At 42.6% G+C, this 23,700-nt stretch overlaps 1 protein-coding gene across 1 annotated transcript in view; it reads left to right on the top strand.

Moving 5' to 3' along the window:
- The window catches only part of PGAP1 (post-GPI attachment to proteins inositol deacylase 1), a 466,817-nt gene that overhangs the window by 284,690 nt on the left and 158,427 nt on the right, over window positions 1-23,700 (top strand). Inside the window, exon 17 of the mRNA XM_083153565.1 lies at window positions 19,840-19,906. Within this exon, the coding sequence (XP_083009691.1) occupies window positions 19,840-19,906 (67 nt within the window). The remainder of the gene's footprint in view (window positions 1-19,839; window positions 19,907-23,700) is intronic.

Raw genomic sequence — 23,700 nt, forward strand, 5'->3', positions numbered from 1 at the left:
GAAATTGAGACCATATCCGATGAACTGCACTTTCCAATTCCTTAAGATTTGATGGTACTGGATCCAGCTGCCTGATGGCCCTTTTGATCTCATCCCACAGATTCTCAATTGGTTTGAGATCTGGTAATTGTGTAGTCCAACTAAGCAAGGTGTAAAGTCTCTGTCATGCTCTTCGAACCATCTACGGACAATGCCAGCTTTATGACAGGGAGCATTGTACACCATTAACATAACAGGATGTACTTGATCTGCAATAACACTCAAATACCTTTGGCCATTCAGACGTTGTTCCACAAGAATCAAAGAAGCCAAGAAAACATCCCCCAAAACCATAACATTGCCTCCACCAGCTTGAAGTGTTATGGCAATGCAGTTGGGGTCCATGCTTTCCTACCGTTTTCTCCATATTCGCACCCTGCCATCTAGATTGTGTAATTTAAAACGCAATTAATCGGACCACATGACCCTTTTCCAGTTGACTACTGTCAAATACTTGTGCTCCTTTGCGAACTGGAGACGTCTCTTCTTGTTCAAAGCAGATGGTAGAGGCTTTCGAACAGGTCTTTGGCTTCCATAGCCTATATGGTGTAATGTGCGGCGAACAGTTCATTCAGAGTCTTTCGCAGTTGCTCATTGATTAAGATTCCCCAGTAATTTGACGTACTGTTACTCTTCTGTTGGACTTGACAACTCTGGCAAGTCTTCTTTCAGATCGAGCATTCAGTAGCCTGTGACGACCACATGCCTGAAGTTGAAACCCGGTTTTCTGCTTGGTAGTCTCTCTGTAAACCTTAATAACTGCTGCTCTCAAACACTTCTCAAGTGCAGCCGTTTTGCTGATACTGGTTATATATACTGGTTATTTATTTGGTACTTATGTATTATCTGGGCTCCCATGTTAAATGCACCCCATTTTTTCATACCCCTACTATCCAACTACGCATGGAGTTGATTTTATATAGTGTGGTGAGCGCAGCGAGCCACCGTGCCTGAAGCGTGGTGAGCGGACGCGGTCTCATAAGAAAAACGGGAGCCCAGATATTCCATAAGTACCATTTATTTATATATATGTAAAAGATAAATGTGTGAGCAGCGCTAAATAGTGAGTCCAATAATACAGTCCTGCCCCAACTTTGCCAAGGAGGGGTTAAAAGAATTTAGCATCAAGTCCACTTTAATGAACTGCAGCAACCTCTCGTGTAGGACAGTATCCAGGGTCAGGATGAAAGAGATTCTAAAACAACCAGAAAAGAGAGAGGCTCCTTATAGTGCAGATAAAAGTGTTTTAATAGGAGAACATAAGTTCCCGACATAAAAAGACAATTGCTCGTACCATATGTAAAAGCACTGTGGACTGATTACCACATGATATGTAATAATACCCGGGGCAAGCTGCTCCTCTCAAGGTACTTATGTCCATGGGAACTGGAGATAACCACAGGTACTGGATTGCGCCGCAGAGTCTCATGCACCAAAAGGCAGAAGGGCATCAAGCAGGAGAGACTCTGGGACACAAACGGAGCGGGAATCACAAGCCACTCCCTAAGGCGTTTCGTCAGAGACTTCATCAGAGAGCGTGGCCTTGTGACTACCCTGTCAAATAATAAAGGAAGAAACAACCAATAGAAAGCTCCATTGGGTACATGCCATCACCACATTAAACCAGCGCTTTAGCACTGTGACAGTTGTATTGTCTAGCTAATTACTGATGAATACAAATCACCAGAAGGCAATTTAAATGATGATCATATATTATAAGAAATAATAAAGGGGGCGTGGCCTGGCAGCCATTAGAGCAGGACGTGGCTCCGATCTCTCCCAGCAACAAAGCAGGCTGAAAGCTCCTTCCCAGGCTCCCAAAACCCGCAGCAGCCGGCTGTACAGCCTCCTAGAGACCCCCAGAGGCGAGCGGAGTTACCGGCGGGTGGCAGCGGAGTCGGGGCGGCCGTTTACGGGCGCTCGCGGATTGCGGCCTACCCGATCCCCGGAAGCCGCGGCCTAAATTTCATCAGGAAGCCGCGCTGCGGGCTCCACAGCGGACGTCCGCCGCGAAAAAGCGCACAGGGACGCCAGCACTCTCCCCCTGCCCAGATAACCACCCGGAGACCCCCCCAGTGCCACACACAAGGTCTGTGCCCGTCCCCACCCGCATTAAACCCCGCTATTAACCCCAGCTCCTGGCCTTCTGAGCGGCGGCCATCTTGGAGGTGGCAGAGCTAAACTCCTCTGCACACAGTCAGCTCTGTGGGCTGAACAGCTAAGCAGCAGCGCTGTTTTCTGCCCTAATCTACAAGATAACTACCTATCTTCCTCCCTCTGCCCTGTTGAGTGTGGAGGGTACCTCTTTGGCAGAGAAACAACCAGCCACCTCAAGACTATTAACCAGACCTCCTGTAATTCCCAGCACAGAGGTCAAAAAACGGTACTACAAGAAGCTGATCCCCCACCCCACTCTCAAATATCTGGCAATATTATTATAACACCAGATCCTGCATTGGGCCCGCACTGCGTCCCCCCTTTGCTCTGACTGAGACAGCCCCGCCCACAGCGCAGATCATAGCGTGGCAAAATAACAGTTACCCATCAACACACTGAAGATCAGACGCAATTTATACACCCCGCCCAGAGCTCCGCGAAGTGGGTGGGGGGCCCACCTGCTGCCTGGAGAATACAGCCCCACAGCAGAAACCGGAGATGATGACCTCACTCCACACTGACCCGTCCTCCCACTTGGGATGATTTGCCCGAAGACCTGCTGATGCCAGGCCAATGAGGGAACGCGGCCGGGACTTCGCCACGCTGCTCTCTTACTACTTTTAGCTACCAACCTGGCGGCCCCATGACCGCCTAGATGTGAACTGCCTTCTCACCAGCATGGCCAAGTCTGGTAAAAAGAAAGGAAGCACCCCGAAACCAAAAGCGAATCCGACTCAGGGAGATCTGAGACCCTTATTACTCTCTGCCATACCGAGTGACTCTGAAACCAACACCCCCCCCAAGCCCACTTCTCAACTGCTCCTCTATACCCCCTTCCCCCAAGGCAATGGAACAACCCCCATCCCCCACCCAAGGGGAACCCACTCTCAAGGAACTCATGGCGCACATGAAAACCTTACCCACCGAACAATATATACAAAACATCATGCGTAAGGAGTTAGCAACGATCAAGCAAGATGTAACTCAACTAACTGAAAGAGTGGAGGTCCTCGAGGACCATCAGGAGTCTGCTGACACATTCACAAAATCCCTCTGCGAAGTCATCGCAGCCCAAACACTCGAAATCAAATCCCTCAGAACACGGGTCCTAGACCTGGACAACAGAGGCCGTCGTAATAACATCAGAGTAAGAGGCATCCCTGAAGATGTCCCCCCGGCAAACCTCATAGATGTCTTAAGTAAGATCTTCAACGAGATCCTGGGGAAAGACTCTTCAAATACTATCACCTTTGATCGAGCACATCGAGCGCTCAAACCAAGAGGTCTCTCTGCAGACCGTCCAAGAGACGTTATATGCCGCCTGCACTATTTCTCCCAAAAGGAAGAGATAATGAATAAAGTGAGGAGATTAGACGGGCTAACTTTCAACAACGAACCCATTGCCCTATACCAAGATCTTTCCTGGCACACCCTCCAGCAGCGGAAAACTCTCAAACCCATTACCGACGAGCTACGAAAACGCCAACTAAAATACAGATGGGGATTCCCCTTTCAACTACAAGTAGCATTGTCGGGGAAAACCTACTCCCTACAATCTCCCTCAGATCTCCCAACCTTCTGCTCTGGCCTTGGCCTTCCCCCCATGAAGATTCCGGATTGGGAATTTAACCCACCAGACTTGACCCCTCCCCAGCTGAACAAAAATGGATCACCATGGCAAACTACTCGAGACTCCAGCAAGAAATCCTCCCTGGCTCAGGCCTGCATCCAGAACATTCCCGCCAAAGACACAACACCTTCTGGGTCGACATGATCATCTTCTAGACTCCAGCGATCCATGGACTTCCCGGGTGTCGACGGATGGGTGAGACAAACCCTTTCACCTGCTCACCAAAAAAAAAATAAAAAAAAAAATAAAAAAAAAAACCCCGTCTAATGACGCCCCTACTACATATTAGTGAGACAGACTGTTCTCCGCAGTTCTTTTTTTTTTGTTCCTTTTATAACAAAGGTTAAATGTTTTTTCTTATTATTAAGTTAAGGTTGGTTCGACTTATACTGTATTTATCTTCTCGAAGTGTACTATGCAACACTCTCAATGTGGCGCCCCAGGTGGCGTTCCCTAGTTACCCCCATACCCCGCACTTGGCCTACTTGGCCCAATGAGACACCGAATGTACAATACAACTGGTAGTCTCATGGCGGGTTGTTATATATTATCGATGTTTATTTTTCTTGTACTTTTTAACCCTTTGTTTCCCCCCATCCCACCCTCATATACTCTTGTCCCCTCAGTCCAATCCGAACATCCTTCTGCTAAACCAAACCCAACCCAGGATGTCAAGTCCAAACAAACTTAAAATTGTCTCATTCAACGCTAGAGGTCTGAACATCCCCGAAAAAAGATCTCAATTACTGAATATGCTTTGGTCGGAGAGGGTGGACGTAGCCCTGATACAAGAAACTCACTTTAAAGGATCCATACGTCCTCCCTCCCTGACCAATTATAGGTTCCCCTTAGCATACTACTCAAACAATCCTGACAGCAAAACGAAAGGGGTAGCTGTTATATTCTCACGATCCCTACAAGTTACGGAGATCAAGACCCATAAAATAGATCCAGGTAGAATACTGGTAGTCACTTGCACAATCTTCTCCAATCCCTACACATTCATAGCCCTCTACGCCCCTAACAGCAATCAACCTGCATTCCTTAGCTCCCACTTACCAAAATTGGAACCTCTATATAAGGGAACTGTTATTTTAGGAGGCGATCTCAATTGGACCATGGACCCACCTGTAGACACCTCCCCCCCCTCTCCTAGATTTTCAATACGCAAACATAAACAAGTAAGGAAGCTATTACACAACTCACAACTAGCTGACTCGTGGAGAGTTTTGAACCCTAATGGCCGCGATTATACCTTTTTCTCTCATCCGCACCAAACTTACTCCCGACTAGACTACCTATTTATTAGCCACAGACACCTCCCACAGATAGTCCAAGCCGATGTCGGATCGATCCACCTATCAGACCACGCCCCAGTTTTCCTGACCCTAGCGACTTCCTACCGCAACCCAGCCCAATGGTCTTGGCGTCTCAATGAATCTCTCCTTCAAGACAAATATTGCAAATCCGAACTAGATAAAACTTTAGCCGATTACTTCTCTGTCAACGAGACAGACGAGGTCTCCAAAACGACCCTCTGGGAAGCGCATAAATGCGTAATGCGAGGGAAACTGATCCAACTAGGCTCATATAAGCAATGGGTTCTTAAGCTTACTTAAAGACCAGTTTATTACACAAACGGTAGAAACTCCAACTCATGATGAGGCGCTCTTGGACTTAGTATTAACAAATAACACAGACTTAGTTTCAAACACAAAAGTAATTGAACAATTAGGGAATAGTGATCACAATATGGTTTCACTGGAAATCAACTTCAGTAAATTACATCAAAAAGGATCTGCAAAAATACTAAACTTCAGAAAAGCGAACTTTGAATTATTCAGGGAAGCCCTAACAGGAATTGGGTGGGAAACGGTTATGGAGGGAAAAAATGCAGAGGAAATGTGGGATACTCTAAAAAAGGTGCTTGATTCACTAACTATTGAATACATTCCTAAAGTAACTAAAGGTAAATTCAACAAAAAAAAGCCACCATGGTTGGACAAAGAAGTAAGGTCAGCTATCAACAATAAAACCAGAGCCTTTAAATTCTATAAAAATAACTTGAATGAGGAGGCATTCGCAAAATACAAAGAATCAAACAAAACTTGTAAAGGGGTAATCAAAGCAGCTAAAATATTATATGAAGAGTGCATAGCCACTGAAAGCAAAAACAACCCAAAGAAATTTTTTAAATACATAAATAGTAAACGTTTAATTAAGGAAAACATAGGCCCACTAACTGATACTAGTGGAAAAAGTGTTACTGAGGACAAGGGAAAAGCAAAACTGTTAAATGAGTTCTTCTCATCAGTATTTACTAAGGGAGAGCAGACTGTGGAACGAACATTTACCACAAACGGGACAAATAAGCCAGATCTCATTGTGGATTTCACGCCGAAAGAAATAATACTGAGGCTAAGCAAACTCAAAACAAATAAGTCACCAGGGCCAGATGGGATTCATCCGAGGGTATTAATGGAATTAAGGGATGAACTAGCTACCCCCCTACATTATATCTTTAGCAAGTCACTATCGTCAGGTATAGTACCAAAAGATTGGAGAATAGCAGAAGTAGTGCCAATATTCAAAAAAGGAAAAAAGGAAGATCCAGCTAATTACAGACCCGTTAGTTTAACATCAATTGTGGGTAAACTATTTGAAGGATTTTTAAGGGATGGTATCCAGGAATATTTAGATCATCACCTTCTACTCAGTACTAACCAACATGGGTTCGTGAAAAATCGTTCATGCCAAACTAATCTACTAGGGTTCTATGAAGAGGTTAGCAAAAACCTCGATAATGGAAATGCTGTAGATGTGATTTTCCTAGATTTTGCTAAAGCATTTGATACTGTCCCACACAAGAGATTGATTAATAAAATGGAGAACCTAGGATTGGGTGAAAATATCTGCAGATGGGTAGGGAATTGGCTATGTAATAGAGAACAAAGAGTGGTTGTGAATGGTGCCGTATCAGATATGATACCGGTACTAAGTGGAGTGCCCCAGGGTTCGGTTTTGGGGCCCATTTTGTTTAACATTTTTATTAACGATATTGGGATAGGGTTACTCAGCAATGTATCCATCTTTGCGGACGATACAAAACTTAGCAAAGTCATCAAATCACCAGAAGATGTCACCATGCTTCAAAATGATCTTGCAATTCTAGATGAGTGGGCAAAAAAATGGAAGATGAGGTTCAATGTAGATAAATGTAAGGTTATGCACCTTGGGAGACACAACCAGTGTGCAAGTTACAACCTTAGCGGAGAGGAACTGGGTAATTCCATACTTGAAAAGGATCTAGGAGTCCAAATAGACAGCAATCTAGGATGTAGTGCCCATTGTAATGTAGCTACAAAAAAGGCCAACAAAATTCTGGCATGTATTAAGAGGGGAATGGAAACTAGGGACTCAAGGGTAATTATGCCACTATATAAAGCATTGGTGAGACCTCACCTAGAGTACGGAGTACAGTTCTGGGCCCCACACTATAAAAAGGACATCATAGAATTAGAAACAGTACAAAGGCGAGCAACAAAGCTTATTAGGGGAATGGAGAATTTAAGCTACGGGGAGAGATTAAGCAATTTGGGACTATTTACATTAGAAAAGAGACGTTTAAGGGGGGACATGCTCAACATGTACAAGTATATCAAGAGCCAATATAAGGAACTGTCACACACCCTATTTTCTACTAGAAAGGAATCTAGGACGCGAGGGCATGAGTATAGATTAGAAGAAAAAAGATTTCATTCAGCTAGTAGAAAGAATTTCTTTACGGTCAGAACAGTCAAACTCTGGAACTCTCTTCCCAGAGAGGTGGTAACGGCTGGCTCATTAAATGCGTTCAAGGCAAAGTTGGACAAACATTTACTGGAGAAAAACATCCATGGGTACAAATAAGAAATATAATTTGTCTGTAAAATACCAGAACCAACCAAATCAGCAATGGATATCTATACCAGGTTGAACTAGATGGACGCAAGTCTTTTTTCAGCCTTACCTACTATGTAACTATGTAACTATATATATGAAAAAATCTAGATCAAAAGCTGTAGAATCACTATTACAAAAAATCCACCTCCTAGAAACTCGCCACAAATCCTCCTTAGCACCCGGTGACCTCCTAGACCTAGCTGAAGCCCGCGACCAACTGAAAAAATTACTCAACCTTAAAACTCAAGCATCCATACGAAAATGTAAATACAGATACTACCAGTGGGGCAACAAGCCCGGACGCTTACTGGCTCAGGCTCTTAGGGCCCAGAAAACAGCCTCCTTTATTTCAAACATAAAAAACAAATCAGGGGCACTCTGCTTTAAAACGCCGGAAATTGCAGCATGCTTTAAAGAATATTATTCAGCTCTATACAACCTCACAGACCCATCCTCAACAACAAACCCTATCCCAAACCTAATTAACTCCAAACGATACCTAGAAAAGGTCGCATATCCCACACTCCCCGCGGCAGCTAGAACCTCCCTAGACGAGCCCTTCACGACACTGGAGGTAGACCGTGCCATAGCCTCTTTGCCTTCGGGCAAGAGGCCCGGACGGATTCCCGGCAACATACTACAAAACCTTCAAAGAAGTCCTTACACCAAAAATAGTCCAAGTCTTTAACTCCATAACAGCTACACATTATTTCCCCCCCCAGTCCCTAGAAGCTCAAATCACTGTAATCCCAAAACAAGGAAAAGATCCCTCTATCTGCCCCAGCTACAGACCTATATCCCTGCTCAATGTAGATCTAAAACTATATGCAAAATTACTGGCCACTAGACTGAACGAATTTCTCCCCATGCTAATACACAATGACCAAGTCGGCTTCGTACCCGGCCGCGAGGCAAAAGACAACACTACAAAAATAATCTCTTTAATTCACCTAGCCTCCAAGAGCCAAATTCCTACCATTTTACTGTCAACCGATGCCGAAAAGGCTTTCGACAGGGTCAACTGGGACTTCATGAGGGCAGTGCTGGAACACATTGGGCTAGGGCAGGTGTCACTCCACAGAATATTGGCTCTTTACTCACAACCCTCTGCCAGAGTTAAAGTAAACGGATCCCTATCAGACACTTTCTCCATTAGCAATGGTACAAGACAGGGTTGCCCACTTTCCCCCCTCATCTTTGTCTTATGTATCGAAGCCCTCGCAAGGGCAATTAGGAAGAATAACCAAATTACAGGCCTACAAGTGGACGACACCAATTACAAACTAGCCCTATTCGCAGATGATGTCCTGACAATCCTCACAAAACCCTCCCACTCACTCCCACATTTCATGCAGGAACTGAATACTTTTAGCGCCCTTTCCAACTTTAAAGTGAACACCACTAAATCATATGCCCTGAACATTTCCGCACCTCCCAAAGAAATAAATGCCCTAAAAGCCCTCTATCCATTTATCTGGAAAAATTCCCATATCACATACCTGGGGGTTCAACTCCCTAGAGATCTCTCACAACTATTCACCCTAAACTTCCACCCCATCCTCAAAGCTATCAAAAAGGATTTTTGCAGATGGCAATACAACACAATCTCATGGTTGGGTCGAATTGGCGTGGTCAAAATGAACACACTCCCTCGCCTACTGTATCTCCTTCAAGCGCTCCCGATTAAGCTCCCAGACTCCTGGTTTCAGACCATACAATCCCTGATCCAACAGTTCATCTGGGCTCGCAAAACCCCTAGGATTAGCAAATCCACCCTGACGCGGCCAACCGCTCAGGGTGGATTCCAACTTCCGGATATTAGAAAATATCACCAAGCCATCATGCTGAGTAGGGTCCTAGATTGGACAAGAAGTAGGGAGCTCAAACAATGGGTGGTTCTGGAGGGACTATATGCTCAACAATACCCTGAAATATTCCCCTGGCTCCCATCCCTTCCCAAACTCCCACATCAACACCCGACCATCTCCCCTACATTGAAAGCATGGAAGCTCTTACGCAAGAAATCGATGATTTCCTCAGACATAGGCCCCCTCACATCATTCCTGGGGAACCCAGCTTTCACACCAGGCATTGCTCTCTCCCACTACAAACAGTGGGCCCTGGAAGGCCTCTTTAGGCTAGGCCAACTAACACAAAACTCGGTGGTGCTGCAATTCTCCGACATCCGGAAAAAATGGGATATCCCACAATCAGACTTCTGGAAATATCTCCAGGTTAGGCATTTCCTCCACACAAAGAACACACTAAAACAGGCCTCTAGAGAAATGTCCCCCTTCGAGAGACTTTGTATCTCCCCTGCCCACCCTAAACGTATAATATCTTCCCTATACTAAATCCTACAACAACATACTTCTCAGGAAACCATGCCCTTTCTCAGGAAGTGGGAAAAAGACCTAGATATCAAAATCTCGGAGAGGGAATGGGAGGTTATCTTCATGAAAACCCATACAAGCTCCATATGCACCCAAGTCAAAGAAACCCAATATAAAGTTCTGATGAGATGGTACAGATACCCATCCCTTCTACACACAATATCCCCGTCAAACTCCCCTACCTGCTGGAGGTGTCGGAAAGATTTAGGCACCATGGTGCATATATGGTGGTCATGCCCTCTAATTCAACCATTCTGGAGGGAGGTAATCTCTGTGTCATCGGACATTACACTTACTCCTATCCCCTCCAACCCCTCCTTCTGGTTGCTAAACCACTCAACTATACCACTTTCCTCACATAAAAAATCCATACTAAGGCACCTAAGCAACGCAGCCCGCGCAGTAATCCCTGCTCTCTGGAAGTCCCAGAATCCACCCACCCGTCTTGCCTGGTTTTCAAGGATAGACTATTATATGAACATGGAGGACTTGCTCCTCAGCTCTCAGGACAGGATGTCAGAATTCACGGCCATTTGGCTTCCATGGTTAAACTACAAATCTTCTAACCTATACAAGGACTATGTAGTGACCCATGGAAGACCCAATCAATCCTCTCTCCCATCACTCTGCAACTCTACGACTAATTAAAAGATACTACTAAGGATTGGACAACCCCCCCCCCTCACCCCCCCCCCCCCCCTCCTCACACTCAACTCTAGAAACCCTCCAATCCTGAATCCCCCCCCCCCCCTCCTCCTTCTATCCTTCCCTGGTTAGAAGATTATTCATGTATGTTATGCTGTTATATTTGAGACTGCAATATTGTAACGAGTGCTGTAAATGTATTGCCAACATCTGTAACCTAAATCATTCGCAAAGATACATGTTATTACTTCTCTAATTTCTGTACTTGAATACTTTAACTCAATAAAAACAGAATTTAAAAAAAAAAAATATAGAAATCACACTACTGAATAAAATGCAGTATATGTGGAAAATGTTCCAAAATAGAACTTTCTTAAATTGTTCACACAGACATGAATACATCTACACAGTGCAAACTGTACTGCAACAAATTAGAAACAATTAAGAATGTCTCTGCACACTGTTAACAGAATATAGATTGCCCAAAGTTACATAATCATAAAATAATGGGAACACACATATAGATACAAATATATAGATAAAATAATGTAACAATATTTTTTACAAAAAAACCCCCATGAAAAACCATAAAAAACCTTTAACTTTCTTTTAAAAAAAACCCATAAAAAACAGAGATACAACAGATACCACAGATACCAGCGGATGGCACACCAGTGGAAATTATGAAAATTGCCCCATCTGTATATGGCAGAGTTTTCAGAGAAACATACAATACTCTTCTTTACTACACAAGTTTAAATCCTAGGAACCTGAAAGATGGTTTACCAACATCACAGTTGCTTAGGGTTTTATTAACAAACATGATCCTAACGCCCATGGTCTAAAGACCAGTCTACGGAAACATTGGTACATTTGATGGTACTCTTTACCTAGAACGGCGCTCATCGCGACCATCGTATGCACTAAAAAAGGGTGCGATGCGATGGCCGCGATTTCCCATAGGGATCAATGTTAAAAGTGAGATTGGACGCGATTTTAGTGTTCAATGCCTCAATGCCCACGATTTTTACATAGGAAACCATGTTAAATGGGCCACAGAGCCCAAATAGTCACCGTGAAGTCTGAAATGGCCCCCACAATTGTTAACGCCACCCCACGATCAACGTCAACCCGAAGCGTGGCGAGCGCAGCGGTACGCGTCCTCCGACCTTTTCATACCCCCACTATCCACGTCGGCGTGGAGTTGAGAATAGAATAGTGTGGCGAGCGCAGCGGATACCTTCACAGTTATACTCGTCCCCTCGCGGGCTTCCAGGTGTCCATGGCGACGCGGACACCTGTGAAGCCCGCGAAGGGACGCGTTTACCTGTGAAGGTATCCGCGTCCCCTTTGCGGGGCTCGCCACGCTTCGGGCTCGGTGGCTCGCTGCGCTCGCCACACTATTCTATTCTCAACTCCACGCCGACGTGGATAGTGGGGGTATGAAAAGGTCGGAGGACGCGTACCGCCGCCCCTCGCGGGCTCGCTGCGCTCGCCACGCTTCGGGTTGACGTTGATCGTGGGGTGGCGTTAACAATTGTGGGGGCCATTTCAGAGTTCAAGGGCACTATTAGGGCTCTGTGGCCCATTTAACATTGTTTCCTATGGCCAAATCGCGGGCATTGAGGCATTTAACAGTAAAATCGCGTCCAATCACTGTTTTAACATTGATCCCTATGGGAAAATCGCGCGCATCGTGTCGCACCCGTTTTTTATGTGCCCGCGATTTTTTGCCCGCGATGCCAATCACGGGCGCCGTTCTAGGTAAAGAGTACCCATTTGATTCAATTAACAGCCCTTTCTTGGTATTGCTTCTTATAGCTATAATGTTATAGGAGGAAATTTACTAAAGTGAAAACTCCTGATATAGGCATATTCATAGGCAGTCGTATGCAAATACGACTGCCTATATATGTATTTTCGTATATATATATTATGATGGAAATATGTCCATTCGTATTCATGGCACATTCATATTCACAAATATGAATGTATACGCCATTGAAAGAATATGAGTAGGAATTGCCATTCAGTAGAATGGTGATTCCTAATTTACTGACCAGCCATATGCAATATACGGCCGGTAATTAGCGGGATACAGCTGGTAATTGCTGCAAAAATACACTAGGGAAAAAACTCATTTTACATGCGGATTTGGCAGAAGATTGCACGGATCAGTCAGATCTGTGCAGGCTTCAGTGTAAAAAAAAATGTTAAAGATAAGTAGACAGCCCCGGGCTCAAAAAGCCGGTCCTTGTTTAAGAAAATGAAAGGAATAAAAGATGGTGTCCCCTGGGTTTTTTAAACCCAGCACTAGGCTTGTCCTGGTTCAAAAAACATGGGTGACAAAATGAGTAGGTGTCCCCCATATTTTAAGAAGCAGCATCGGGCCCAACCAGCCAGCAGGATAATGCTACAGCCGAGGTGAGACTTTTTAAACAAGTCCCCCCTGACTGACCAGCCTGGGTAGAGATCCTGGGGAAGTGGGGACCCTCCAATGAAGGGGTCCCCCTCCTCCAGAATTTACCTGCCCAGGCTGAAGCCTGAAGCTGATGTTTGTGTAAAAAATTGAAGAAAAAAAACTATTGTGTATTGGTGTGGAACTACAAGTCCCAGCAAGCCACTTGGAGAACTACAAGTCCCAGCATGCAGTGCTTTAAAGGGCCCACTGGAACTTGTACAGATGGAGCCGGACTTGTACTTGCCCGGTGCCCGCTAGAAACGTCCCCTCTGGTGAGCGCCAGCGGACAGGGACTCCATTAAACTGACTCGCTTACCAGTCTCTCGGCAGCTGGGCAGCGGCACCCTGCTTGTCTCCGCTTCAGGGAGACGGGCAGGGTTGGCGGAGTTTGAGGGGGACTGTCGGCGGAGGCGGCAGATGTCGGCAGGGAGCTCCGTTGCCACGGGGCGCGCTAGCCCCCTGGCGGGATCTGGAGATGGAATCGCCAGCCCCTGCGAAGATGACAGGGGCTACATCTGTAGTTCAACAACAGTACAAATAGTTACACAAACCCACGCACACCAGTTAAGTAAAACTTTATTTCATACCTGTACATAGCCCATACAAACTGATACTTACCTACCTTGAAACGTAGGTATGCATATGTCTGTCTGATGGTCCTGAAGATTATCCATATGGGTACATGTGGAAGGAAACCATGCTCACTGGGGTCTTCCAGCGTAGATCACATCCTCTTCAATTCATGTAGGCATCCAGTGTACTTGGCAAGAAAACAAATTACCATGTACCTATCCCTGCACAACCTGAGGAGAGTCGCAGAATGTTAGTTTACATTATGCGGTTCCTCCCCCCAGATAACTCTAGTGGCCAATTAGGAGTCGCTAGGCAGCCAATACTGGTATTCGGGGAGGGGGGGGAGCCACAGAATGTTAACAAACAGTCTGCGGCTCTCCTCCGTTCATCAGGGCGGTTTGTTTTTTTGCCAAGTACACTGGATGCCTACATGGATTGAAGAGGATGTGATCTACGCCGGAAGACCCTGGTGAGTATGGTTTCTTTGCACAGGTAGCCATATGAATTATCTTTAGGACCAGCGGATAAACGGATACCTACCTACGTGTTAAGGTAGGTAAGTATCCATATGTTTACACTATGTATGAAATAAAGTTTAATGTTTAATGCCCTTTAATGCCACTCATGCTGGGACTTTTAGTTCCAGAACAATACACAGTAGTCATTCTACTTTTTTACACAAACATCAGCCCGATGCCCATCGCACAGGGACACTGGGGACAGCCACGGGCTTCAGCCTTGGCAGGTTATTGTTATAATATCTTGTTTTATTTTTCCTTGCATGTACAAAATCATACATATAATGTGATGATTTTGTTGATACTATTTAGTTACGAATTAGTGATTCAAATTAGTGATTCACTTAGGAAGGATAATATTTATTTTGCTACATCACTAGTCCATGTATATTTCAACACTCCATTAGCACAGACCACCCTCCCATTTATGCACCTTATTGTTCATTTTAGGGGATTGGGTACCCAAGCCTTCAGTAGCTGAGTACCCATCACCCTGATGGTGCACCAGTACCAAACAGACCTTCCTTCTGGCAAATGCACACACACCCCTACACACATACATTTACACTAACACCTCAACATGGCAGAACCTTCGCTCATAGCAGCGTGATCATTTTGACAGTTTGGTAACTATTTTGTATCTATTTAGTTACTAGCTGACCCGCCCGGCATTGCCTCGGAAAACCTTGGGGTTTTTTAACTTCCAAAATTGCTGTAAAATGTAATCTTATGCTGTGCCAAAGGCCCAAGATTGTAATTTTTTTTTATAACCTCCACCATAATGTTAGAATTTGTTACATTGATATTCAATGACAGCAATGAAATCAGGTGTGGTGTTGTTTGAAACACACCTCTCCTGACTTGATAGCTTGTGTGTGTTGATGAATTCCCCATCCACTCCTGATATTTTGCACCTATGATGCATTTATTTTTTATGTGTTTGTGTGTGTTGTACTGTTTTTGTGTGTGTGTTGTAGTGTATATGGCTGTGTGTTGTACTGTGTACGGTGTGTTGTGTGTATCTGTACAATGTGTAAGTTTGTGAGGGGTGCTATGTATATATGTGTGTGTAGTGTGCTGTGTGTATCTCTGCATTGTTTAAGTGTGTGTGTTGCACTGCTTTTGGGTGTGTGCTGCACCGTATGTTGTGTCTTATATATTTGTGTGTGTTGTGTCATGTGTATCTGTCCATTGTGTAAGTGTGTGAGGTGCGCTGTGTGTGTGTGTGTATATATATATATATATATATATATATATATATAAAGAAGAAGGAGCTCACGATGAGCAGAATTGTAATAGTTTTTACTTCCAAAGTAAAAGCTCACATACATTACAGTAAATGATGATCGGCATGGGACATTGCTGCACAGCATATACACCGTCGGCGATCAAGTGCACCAGCTGGATGGAATCACGGCAGCGTCTCCATGATGTTCACAGAATCAGCGGGACCAAGACACAGTACGTCAGGTAGCTCTGCCCCAATGCGTTTCGTCATTCAAGACTTCGTCAGGAGACGTGTCATTGGTATGGCAGGGTTTATATATGAAGCTAATTAGCAATAATCATCACGGGCTGCAGTCTAATTGAAGCAAAAGCTGCTACTTAAGCACACAATATATATCAGCCTCAAATAGAGAATACAATATAAAAACAATCTATATGCTTTTTACATTATTATAAGATATGCTTAGGGAGAATCAACACATCAATCACATGATTGCAATAATATATACAATTAGATATAAAACTCTTTTATACCAAAATGAGGGAGATGAAAAAAGAATATGTCTACACTGCTCCACACAGCGTCGATAACCGGTCACCAACTAACAGCACAGCGAGGGAGCGTTCAACTCATGCAACAACGCTGGACCAGTGGGATATCCGGACATCGACGCTTCAGTGTAGAAAAGGCACAATGTCGACACCTTCATTTATATTAATGTAAAAAGCATATAGTGATATGATCTGTTCTTTAAGAAATTTATTATTGCTCTCTTATAGTGGGATTCGATATCCCTGTGGATATATATTTACATACTTGCATGAATTGTATTACATATAATGAGGTTTTTCTCTCTTCCATTTAGGTCATTCTAGATCATTTTTTAGTGTCTATGTAAATTATTAGGTTTGAATGCTTTTAAAATAATGATAGTATTTTATTGTATTCTCTCTGAACATATGACATATTTATTGTATATCTGTTTAGTGTATTTCTATTGTATCTGTATGCTCATTAGCACTGTGATATATGCTGCATTATTTGTATGCATTTCTTTATGATGTCATATAATATATATATATATTTTTATTTTTTTGTGGTAAAACTTCTGCGCCTTCAGTGTTGACAAGTAAACATTTTGTGACAATCCTTAAAGGTGCTTTCTATGTGCGTACCAAAAATATTAAACAATCTCACGTGTAGTGATGTCTTTCACTCCTAAGCATTCATCCTTTTCTTTTACTTCCAAATTGCGCCGAAGGCGTGAGGATATTCATTCGTATATGGAAAATCCAAAAGGATGACATTCAGTGACCTTAAATTATTTAGTATAGAATGGAGCCTTTAAAAAAAATGCCCTAATCAGGGTAGACGGTCTCCTATAGTGTGGTCGAAAAAGATCTAATCCCACTCAAATAATGTTACCAGTACGAAATTCTGTTTGTATATGAATACAACGCTTGCTGGCTGGACTCCTAGGAGCACACATGTGACATACATAGAATTGGAACATCTCTAAAGCGTTGTATTCATATACAAACCGAATTTCGTACTGGTAACATTATTTGAGTGGGATTAGATCTTTTTCGACCACACTATAGGAGACCGTCTACCCTGATTAGAGGCATTTTTTTAAAGGCTCCATTCTATACTAAATAATTTAAGATCACTGAACGTCATCATTGGAAATATTCTTTGTTCACCATCCCATTCCCAACGGAATCAAAAATCAGTCTTTGAAAGATATTACTACCTGTGAAGATCAAAAAAAAACCCTGATGAAGTTCCTAACTGGAACGAAACGCGTTGGTTATTGATCAAAGTCTTTTGAAAATAAACGGAAAATTGTTCCAGAAAATAAGAAGCTACAAGCGTATTATTATCATATTAGATATTTTTACGGACATTACATACTATATTAGGGCGCTTGTGACACTTTTGTGGGTATATATATATATATATATATATATATATATATATATATATATATATATATGTATATACATATATAAACTCATCAGCCCATTTTTAGCATTAAATTTATTAAAATGATTTTATTGACTGTTTTCCCATATCATGTAACTTTGGTTCATGATTGACGTTTTTCTCCCGCACCTGAACCTGTTAATAGATGGTTTTTATATTGTATTTCTCTATTTGAGGCTGATATATATTGTGTGGTTACTGTAAGTAGCAGCTTTTGCTTCAATTAGACTGCAGCCCGTGATGATTATTGCTAATTAGCTTTATTTGTAAACCCTGCCATACTTACCAATGACACGCCTCCTGACAAAGTCTTGAATGACGAAACGCGTTGGGACGGAGCTATCTGACGTACTGTGTCCTGATCCCGCTGATTCTGTGAACATTGTGGAGACGCTGCCGTGATTCCATCCAGCTGGTGCACTTGATCGCCAACGGTGTATATGCTGGGATGTGTAGTTTCACAACATCTGGAGGGCCAACGTTGGACATGCCTGCTTTACAATATAACTGAATATTTTTTCTATATATTTTTTGGCCTATGGGTGCCGTGAAAAAACTCTTGTGCTCTTGGGTGCCGTGATTCAAAAAAGATTGGGAACCCCTGGTATATGTATATCCCAAATGATTCCTAATTGTTTAATGCCTTCACCATAATGTTATGCTGTGTACACACGGTGAGATTTGACATTAGATTTTGACTATATGGTCAAAATTGCATGCAGATCGTAAGCAGATTGCACAGGTTTTTTACCTTGCAATCCCGATGTGCGTTCCCGTGACAGCACAAATCTAAATCCAGATAGACAGGGCAGCAATGACTATATAGTGCAAGTCTAATGCAGATTGTATGAATTGTATGTAAAGATTGCATAGCACTTGAATCTTAAGTCGAATAGCAAGGGAATCTCACTGTGTGTACACACCATTAGAATGTTTTTGCATACATACTCAATTACAGCAATGAAATCAGGTAGTAGTAGTAGTAGTACGTTTATTTATAAGGCGCCGCAAAGTGTCCGCAGCGCCGTACATAGCAAACAAAAAAACAAATTACAAGGTAACGTACAGGGTGTGTTGAAAGATACAGTATAAATAGGGGTATAGCTGGTAGAACTAAAATCAGCATCAGTTCAGAAATAGGTGTCAAAATTGTCAAGGAGACTAAAGATGAAGTAGAGGAAGGGAAGAACAGGACAGGAGCACAGGTGAGGTAATGAGGTAGGGTGAGTACGTGAGGAAGGAGGGCCCTGCTCATAAGAGTTAACATACTAAAAATAGGTGGGTGGACGAACTAAATACAATAGGATAAGTAGGAACGGAGAGGAACGGAGGCAGGATAAGAGGATCAAAAGCGGTTAGGAGGAGGGATAGGCTAGTCGAAAAAAGTGGGTTTTGAGGGAGCGCTTGAAGGAGGTAAGGGAATCAGATAGCCTGATGGGTGGCGGGAGGTTGTTCCAGTGCAGGGGGGCAGCGCGAGAGAAATCTTGGACACGGGAGTGGGAGGAGGTGATTAGGTGAGAGGTCAGTCGGCGGTCAGCGATGGAGCGAAGAGGACGGGAGGGAGTGTGGATAGAGATCAGTGAAGAGAGGTAGGGAGCTGTGGAGGAGGAGAGAGCCTTGTAGGTGGTGGTGAGGAGTTTAAAGAGAACTCGGAAAGGAATGGGGAGCCAGTGAAGAGATAAACAGAGGGGGGAGGCGGAGGTAGAGCGGCGGGAGAGGAAGATGAGCCTAGCAGCAGCATTAAGAATGGATTGGAGAGGTGCGAGGCGGGTTAGAGGTAGCCCAGAGAGAAGGATGTTGCAGTAGTCAAGGCGGGAGATGACAAGAGAGTGAATGAGAGGTGTGGTGTTGTTCCTTCGTCATCTGTATTCCGGATCATCAATCTTTTTTACAGATCATCAATCAAGGCAAATTGAACCTTAGTGTTTTTTAAATTTCAAAGTGGAATTTTCCAAAAATGGCTTCAAAGTGCACACAACTGTGTCCAGGGGTACCTTGTTGCAGAATATGGCGGCTTTGAGTGCCACGATGTATCCACAATGCGACAGACACATACACTCCAACTTATTATATAGATGTGCATGCAATGCTGGAGCAATTAAGGTGAACTTGTTCACATCTCTGCACCAACCACCTTATGACTATGCTTAATAAACCAATTTAACAAACGGTGCTACAGTGAAAGTAAGTACCTTTATATGATATAAGCACTGATATTTTCTATTTTACTTAAGTAATTGATCATTTATTTCTTTGTTTTTTTTCAGAAAGCAAACCTTATATTGTTAGATTTCATGTACCATGGTCACATGAGGATAGGATTAGAATATCAAGGTAATATATTTTGAACTTCTGCTGTGAAGCATACATTACACACAATATATTGAAGTAATTTACTGATGCCAGAACTTTGGATTGTTTATACAGTATTTGACTTACAGTATAATGAACTGTCATTACATTTGAGCCTTGGGTAATGCAGTAAGCAGTAGGTCCCAACAAATAATCTGTGCACGCACTACACTTTGATGTTTTTTTGTTTTATTTCATATGCAAGATGGTACAGGGTGATATGGGATAATGGTGATACCAGAAACAAAACAAACTGTACTTGTGAGTGTGTAGACATGCGTGTGTGTGTGTATGTGTGTATATATATATATATATATATATATATATATATATATATACATACATATACAGAATGGGAATCTGCGCAAAGTCAAAATTTCACAATATCATCCGTCTTTTCGGTGTAGTGTAGCTCACTAATAAGAGGCTTGTCATGGCCTCAACATAAAAGAACATGTAACAAGAAGAAAAGAAGGAGCGCACACGTGGGCAAGATAGTGACCAGTTTTACTTAAAGTGTAGGCTCACATACATTTCAATAAAAGGTAGTCAGCATGGGGAGTAATCACCGCTCACTCAGCAACCTGTAACACGGAGACTAGAAAGGATTCCAGCAGACCCGGCACAGAAGAATCAGCGGCGGCGTACTCCACACTGTGACCACGGACGGAACAGCAGCAAAGATCCAGTACGTCAGGAGACCACGCCCCAATGCGTTTCGTCACAAGACTTCGTCAGGAGGAGTGGCGGAGGTAAGTATGGCAAGGTTTATATAGCAGGCTCATTAGCCCCACTAGTGAACAGCTTTTACTCATTAAAAATAGCAATTAATGTCTCATTGAAACAAATAATGGAAATACATAGTCACAATATTATTTAACAAATTCAGACCAGTGATAACAAAAACATCACTGGCCGAAATGACAAGCATAAGAAAATACAATACAAAGAATACATTTAATAGATTTCCGTAAAAAAATTTTTTACCTTATATAAATAAACAAGCAATCAACTATTAATATAAAAATATACATATACAAATATATAAATATAGAATCTAAATTCATAAAAAATGACCTATATAGCAACATTGTCCTATAGAGACAGGGATAAAAAAGAGAAAGAAAAAAACAATATTAGAGCAAATCATAAAATTATCCGATGAATGTAATGGATACCACATTATATATACATTAGACCAGGGGTTCCCAAACTTTTTTGAATCACGGCACCCCGAAGCATCAGAAATATTTTTGCGGCACCCCTAGGCTAAAGGTTTCTCATTAAGAAAGTCAGAAACAAATATTAAGTTAGATAAATTGTATTTATATCTCATCCTTAGGGTCAGTTATGTGGTAACGGACAGTATTCCCTTCTGTTTGTCCATAATTTGACTATTATATTGGACATAAATAACTTGAATTGGTCCTGGACCATCAACCAAGGGCACCCCTGAAAGTCACCCAAGGCACCCCAGGGTGCCACGGCACACAGTTTGAGAACCACTGCATTAGACAATAACCCAATAAATAGAATAATGAAGTGTTAACACTGCTCCGCAGAGCGTCCATGACAAGACACCCCCACAATAGGTGCGGTGACGGAGTATTAACTCAACAACAACGCGAACCAGTGGGAGAACCCCAACATAGACACTTTTAGTGCAGAAAAGGCACAATGTCCACACCCTCATTTAAACCTACAGGAGATATCTATTGATATCCACTGGGATGTACTAATATTGATTTTGGACCTGGCACAGTCATCTATATGAATGTGGAGAAGCATTGTGCGATCTAACCTATGCTATATATGTATATATATATATATATATATATATGTGTAGGGCAAGGGGGTCCCGGCACTCGTCCTTTGGGGTGCAAATACTTGTGGTGCCTCTCAATTTCAAGAGAAAAATGTAACCAGAAAGTCGCAGATGGCACTCACAAGATTGAACAATGAAATAATTTCTCACTGAAGCAGAGATGCAGTTGACTGCATCTCTGCTTCAGTGAGAGATTATTTCATGCGAGTGCCGCCCACACAAAGTATTATATATATATATATATATATATATACACATACATATAACCAGAAAGTCGCAGATGGCACTCACAAGATTGAACAATGACTGCGCGGCGGCAGCAATACCAGAACAAAATGAATCAACACAGGCTTGTGTGTCAAAGTTTCGGGCAAAGCCCTTTATCAAGACATGATACATCATGTCTTGATGAAGGGCTTTGCCCGAAACGTTGACACACAAGCCAGTGTTGATTCATTTTGTTCTGGTATTGCTGCCGCCGCGCAGTCATTGTTCAATCTTGTGAGTGCCATCTGCGACTTTCTGGTTATATGTATGTGTATATATATATATATAATACTTTGTGTGGGCGGCACTCGCATGAAATAATCTCTCACTGAAGCAGAGATGCAGTCAACTGCATCTCTGCTTCAGTGAGAAATTATTTCATGCGAGTGCCGCCCACACAAAGTATTGTATCGGGGCTCCACGCCAGGAGTATCCAGGGAAGGCACCGGGAAAGCTGACCTCTGAGAGGAGTGCAACCCCATTCTTGTATGTATGTGTGTATATATATATATATATATATATATATATATATATATATATATATATATATATATATATATATATATATATATATATATATATATAGCAAATTACTTCCTTGAAGCATGATTCCTTGGAAAAAAACAGCACTGGATCCGCAATCATATGCAAAAAAGTCCTTTTATCACAGACTGACTGGGTCAGTCTGTGAGAATGGCTCTTCTTAGCCGAAACGGATTTGTCGACTGCCGACTGCTTGTCTGATACTACAAGGATGGGTGAATATATGTGTGACCCCCATTACCACTAAAGGCATGATATTGCCGCAAACTGCTTAAAAGTCTGATGCTCAATATTTATGGAGTAATAAATTGTGCTTTTGCTGGACTTTAATTTGAATAAGGAGTGCTGTCTTCTTTATATCTTTGGATATACAGTTTATATATATATATATATATATATATATATATATATATCCTTATGACGATGTGAAGTGAATCCATCGAAAATGTTTGATCACTAGCCTGCAGTATTTTGGGCGACATAGGCCCCCTTTGGAGATATTTAATACATCACTGTGCGCTGTTTGTCTGATGACCCCTCTTGAAAAAGGTGCAGCGGGCACCGAAACAGCCATCGAGGAAACGACCAGTCTGATGAGTATAAGCCTGTTGGGTGTCGCTCTGTAAATATTGTCGTGCTGCATGAAGCACTGAGATGTTTCTGGTAGACAATTAAAATGTATATTTAAAGATTGAAATGGACTGTTGGTGGTCTTCCCTATGTTATCTTTTGATATACACTGGGATGTACTAATATTGGACCTGGCACAGTCATCTATATGAATGTGGAGAAGCAGTGTGCGATCTAACCTATGCTACGTATACAGTTCATCTTTTGAACAATTTGATTGCACTGCTGGACTTTGGTTTTGACATACAGTATAACCGTTTGCTCTATTGAAATATTATTTCATAACTAGTGGTTTGGTCTTGATTGCCACTTTCACAATGGACTTTGATGTCAGTGATCTCACAGGGACAAAGAGATTCCTAGACAAGGATGTCAACAAAATCCTGTTTTCGGACACACAAGTGTTAGCCTTTGATGTGGACAGTCCGTCTGAGATTCATGCAGATCTATTATGGTTAAAGAAGAGATTGGTGGAGTTAGAACTACATGGACTTACACTGTCCCAATACCA

This window comes from Crinia signifera, chromosome 7 (genome assembly GCF_055691185.1).
Source record: "Crinia signifera chromosome 7, ASM5569118v1, whole genome shotgun sequence".
NCBI classification, from domain to species: Eukaryota; Metazoa; Chordata; class Amphibia; order Anura; family Myobatrachidae; genus Crinia; species Crinia signifera.